The sequence below is a fragment of the Atta cephalotes genome (genome assembly GCF_000143395.1).
Source record: "Atta cephalotes unplaced genomic scaffold scaffold00005, whole genome shotgun sequence".
Taxonomy (NCBI): Eukaryota; Metazoa; Arthropoda; class Insecta; order Hymenoptera; family Formicidae; genus Atta; species Atta cephalotes.
The window spans coordinates 5,678,980-5,684,385 of NW_012130069.1; the positions used below are offsets into that span (position 1 = coordinate 5,678,980).

General features: G+C 27.8%; 3 protein-coding genes across 3 annotated transcripts in view; all 3 read right to left on the reverse strand.

Annotated features, from left to right (window-relative positions):
- LOC105626387 (dopamine N-acetyltransferase-like) overlaps nucleotides 1-1,118 on the reverse strand; it is a 4,849-nt gene extending 3,731 nt beyond the window's left edge. Inside the window, exon 1 of the mRNA XM_012207688.1 lies at nucleotides 894-1,118. Coding sequence (XP_012063078.1) covers nucleotides 894-1,118 — 225 coding nt within the window. The remainder of the gene's footprint in view (nucleotides 1-893) is intronic.
- Nucleotides 1,119-2,233: 1,115 nt separating this feature from the next.
- On the reverse strand, nucleotides 2,234-3,879 carry LOC105626388 (V-type proton ATPase subunit D). Its single transcript, XM_012207689.1, has 4 exons — nucleotides 3,839-3,879; nucleotides 3,166-3,283; nucleotides 2,507-2,992; nucleotides 2,234-2,326 (listed from the first exon to the last, which is right to left on the reverse strand). Exons 1-4 carry the CDS (start codon nucleotides 3,877-3,879, stop codon nucleotides 2,234-2,236), a joined length of 738 nt encoding a protein of 245 aa, XP_012063079.1.
- Nucleotides 3,880-4,373: 494 nt separating this feature from the next.
- LOC105626608 (alkylated DNA repair protein alkB homolog 1-like) overlaps nucleotides 4,374-5,406 on the reverse strand; it is a 5,263-nt gene continuing 4,230 nt past the window's right edge. The window contains exon 2 of the mRNA XM_012207902.1: nucleotides 4,374-4,944. Coding sequence (XP_012063292.1) covers nucleotides 4,374-4,944 — 571 coding nt within the window. The remainder of the gene's footprint in view (nucleotides 4,945-5,406) is intronic.

The window sequence follows — 5,406 nt, forward strand, 5'->3', positions numbered from 1 at the left end:
TATATATATATATATATATATATATATATATATATATATATATATATATATATATATATACATATAACATTTTTTTCAGGAATTCAGTTATCTTCAGGAATATTATCAAATACTTTGAGAATTTTTATTGCTCTTTATTAATTATTTATATTATTATGTTATTTATATTATATATTATTGTATTATACAATAGATTGATAATATACAATTTTGCTATAATTGATTATTTTATTCTTATGAGTTATATTCAGGGAAGTGCACAATCTATTGATTGCAAGATAAATCTCTTATATGCAATGAAAGAAAAATGTTCGATATTTATGACCATAATTGTAAAAATAAGGAAAATAATTTTCCTTTCGGTATGTGCGTACGAGTTGTTGCAAGTTTATGCCTATTTATATATAAAATAAATATTTTTATAGTAATTATGAAAGATTATACATTTGTAAGTCACTTGTACTTAATTTATTTCTGCCAATACCATACCAATTAATCATAAAAAATTTTTTTACTTAATTTTTTAATAGATATATTTATATTTTTTATTAATTATCTTTAAATTTTTACTAAATGTTTATAACAATCTGTTCTTATTCCTGTAAATGCATATAGTAACAATAAATCAGATTATATTAACTCTAGTACAAAAAATTTAAATAGAACAACAAGATTAATTATAAACAAATCATTAAGAATATATAAAAAAAATATTAGATTATTAAGATTTTGTAAGAAATAACGAGATATCAAATAAAAATGAAAAGAATTGAAACAATTAATTTTTAATTTTATTATTTCTAAAAATAAATAACGAAGCAAATAAATAACTGAGTAAGAAATGTTACATATATATATATATATATATATATTTTGTGAGAGATCTCGCTCACCGCTCCCTTCTTATCCATTAGCATCCTGGAGTAACCCTGCTTCAAGGTGAGAAGGCAGTGTCGCTCAAGTGCGCGCTGAGATTCCCCTCTCGCGCAAAGCCCTATAGCGTTATTAAGCGGCTCATCGGCGAAAAAGTTCCATCTCAGATGGTGGATTGCCTCGTCATAGCGATTCTCCGGCACATCCACGATCGTGAAACAATCCTCGCTAGAAGACGACGACATGTTTTGGGTGGACGAATTTTCCGCCGCGCACTGAAAGCAATTTCCACACGCGCATCTCCTCTTAGTGAAGAAGGGTGGTCACCACCACTCGTATGAGAAATCTACCTCCTGTCTATCCCTTCCAACCCTATAATATTGATCGACCTAGTTAACTGACGAGTACACTGGGTCAGTTGTACACGCCAATTGTGCCATGTTAATTGAGAAATCAATTCATTTAAAGAGATTAATCAAAGTTAAATTAAAATAATCTGATTAATCTAATACACAATTTGCAAAACAAAATCGTCAGTTTGTATTTTAATCAATTTTTTAAAAATATTACTATTATTTGCCATGTCGCAATTTTTATGTAAATGTAAAAATTATTAGCGGATGTAATTATAGCGATGTGTTTTATAGCAAATAAATTTTAATTTTAGTAAAAATTCAATTTAGTAAAAAATTATATCGATTTCAATTTAAAAATAATGAATTCATTCAAGCAGATCGTGATTAATTTTGAAATCGATTTTACTGAATAAATCAAATACAAATTGCAAGATGGCACTTGATCAATGACTCGGTATTTCCTTCTATTTAAAATATCTCTTTTATGTTCTTATAGAAATTTGAAAAGAACAGAATAAGAACGATGAAATAAACCATAGTGATCGATAATTGGTAAAAAATTGTACAAAAATACATATATACATATTTATTATATTTATAATCGTTACTATATTATCGGATCATACAATTATCTCGCATCATAAAAGCTGAAAATAATATAAATGATGATGGAATGATTTATGTATATAGAATTAAATATTCTTTGTTATTTAGAATTAAAATATTTTTTAAAAATAATAGTGTTACTGTTGTATGCTACATGATCTACATGATATATAATTATTCATTTATACAAATTGTTGCCCAACAAATACTGTAAAATGTATTTTTTAAGAGATACACAAAAATAGTAACAGTGATTTTTTTTTTAAGCGAAAAAGAGATTTCCAACGACATTCTCTAAAATGTACAAACGAGACTGTCGTAATGCCGACATAAATTGATGTTCTTTCTATTTAGATATATTAACACCTTAATATTTATAATAATATTATTTACAGTATTTAAAACAGCACATCATCGTCGCTTTCGTCGAGCAAATTTGTAGCATCCAAATTATGTCCGGCTGCAATTAATACTGCTCTTTCTGCTTCAACCTAAGCAGAAGAAAATTTAGATAATATTCAAATTATTAATTAGTAAAATATAAAATCTTCTTGAAATATGTTCTTAGAAATTATGTTAATCAATAAAAACAAAAATATTAGTAAAATTAAAAATTATTATAAATATATAATAATAGAATAAAATATTAGTAGAATAAGATCTAATTATACCTTTGCTTTGGCAATCTTCTTCTTGTCCTGAATCTTCTTCAACCGATAGAATTCTTCTCTTTCAAGCTCGTCAAGCTCTGAAATAATATAAGCTAACGTTCTCTCAATTCGTGGGATAATAACGTGCTCGATTGCATTGACACGTCGATTCGTGATCTTAATAACTTCATCCAGAGTGACAAAACTTGTTTGCAGCGATGCCAACTCTACGAGCAATTTCACTGCTCGCTGATAGTTTTTCTTCAGTTTAGCCAATTGTTGACCGCCTCTGGCCAGACCTGCTAATTCGTAAGTATCTGTCCCATCCTGATAGGATTCAAATATAGGTAGATTTACACCGGCGACATTGTCTTTCTTAGAACGGATCTTGATCTGTGCTTTCGTCACGTTTTGCAATACCACCTGATTGAAGTCTCCTGTAGCAAATTTTGCTTCGGCCAATGAAAAGGCCGCCTCTTTCATCACTTCACCCATCAAAGTTTTGGTCTAAAAATAAGAAAAGAATGATTTAAATATATATGATATATATACATATAAATAAATAACAATATGTATAAAGTTAGATACAGTCAAATTAAAACTAAGTAACAGAATCTGATAGTGTACAATAAATAATGTACAATAAAGATATAAAATTAACAATAAAAAATTAATCATACTTCTATGATTTTTCCCAATATTAATCTGAAACGCATTTGCAGTGCATCTGCCTTCTTTTTCAGCAATCCATGTCCTTTTTGTGCTCCTTGTAAGCGAGACTTCATTAACATTTGGGCCCTAAACATACAGATTTAATAATGTGTACAATTTACAATAAATAAATACTTAATATTATTAAAACACTATAAATTTCTAAAACATACTAGTATCTTCAGTTTTCAATCGTTAAAATATATTAGCCTTTTGTACTTAAAATATATTACTATTACTATTTATAAATTTTGGATTATGTCATCAAATATACAAATTCGTAAATTACATATATTTATCATACATATTTTTGCAAAATAGGAAAATATAAAAAATATTCAATCTCATTCTTAAATGAATAATTTTGATGAATGTCTCTTAAAAAAATAATAACTGTGCAAGAAACATTTGGAAATTAATATTCTTTCCATATAAAACACATTCTAGCAAAATAAAAGAGAATTAGGATATTTAAATACAAATTCACATTCTTTTAACAGTTGAATGCTGGAGTTACACCCAGTGTAATGTTGAGGTATGTTTTAAGACGGAATTCTATTCAAGGATAAATAATGACATATAATATATAAGTGAAATCATTGAGATTTTACAATTATTAGTTTGTTAAAGTAAGAAACTTACCCCCGAGAGGGGAAAATTGGTAGTTTGTCTTTGCCCGACATTGTCGACCACTGTGCATCAGCAGACAGGAACGGGATTGATCAGCTGACATGAGAGACCGGAAATCTAGTGATTACGTTTCCAATGGCGCGTGATTTTAAAAATGAATGTGTACATATATGTGCATAATTAAAAACCAAAGCAGTTCAAAACAAATAAAAATTAAGTAACGTAACAAATAATGCGAAAACTTTAAAACTATATTATTACTTAATCTATTTATTTATAATTAATTTAATATGATAATATAATTTATAACTTATATTTTCTTATATAATTTTGTTAGTTCATATATATACAAATTGTGCATATAATTATATATTAATATATAAATTTTAATTTAATATTCACATTCTGACATAAAATCATAAATGTAATTGGAATTGAAAGTAATTAAATATGTAAGGTGATTTTCAAATATGGGAAATATAAATCTTGTATTTTTTGTCAAAATAAATACTTTAATACTCTTATGTACAAAAAATTACAATGTAGTTTAATATAATATAATCTGCCCAGGTTTCAAAACTTGTCTTACATTCATATTAATTCTAGCTTCGGCAATGTAAATCCGTGCTTTGTGCCAATCATCCAGGTTGTACGCGGGGCTTTCGCAATTGTCTTCGTAATTATCATCCCACGGTGCTTTCGATGCTGCTAAAATCCGCGGCACCCCGTGATATCTTAGACGGGAGTTGTCCGACATTATAATTACATCTCCACTCCGCAGAAAAATAGCATTAGCCGGATCTTCCTGTTTAAGACCACCAATCAGAAAGATTGCCATCTGCCCGAAACTTATAGAAAAAAGCGGCGCAGTAATATTCATCTCCGAATGATCTGTATGCCCTGCTAAAGTCGAGTTCATTCGATAATAATTTACAATCGCAGCTTCTGCTTTGAAGTCTGAGAAACCTAATGCTTTTGCCAAAACGGATGTTAGACCAGATAATTCTGTCGGCATGTTGCTTCTTGAGTTTTCAGAGTATAATTTCGTATCCCAATTATGATGATATCCTAGTGTCGCCCATCGCAACTTTGGTAGAAGAGTTTTTGTTTTCTCTGTTCTATACATAACAAATAAATATCTTAATATACATATCTCTATACACATCAAATCTTAATATGAATACAGATTTTTTTATAGACAGCTAATTAGTACAAGTATAGATTTTTGTACTAATTATCTATAATCTATATTCACTAAAAATATCATTTTTAAGAAAGGCACCTTATGTAACGCTGAAAATAAGGTGATCTTGAAATTTCTTTTTAGGAAATTATACGACCAATTTTAAAAAATTTTTCAGGATATGCGATTATAATATTGAACTATTAAAAAATTTTTTTTACTAAAAAACAATGTGTATTTAAGATATAATGTTATTCCAATACAATAATAATGTTATTCCAATCGTTGAAATCGCCTGTCGGCAATGTAGCGCTTATATTCATCTAAAATAAAAAAAAATCAAAACGATTTCTTTTTTTAGGGTTTACATTACCAAACAATACAAATTATTCAAAAG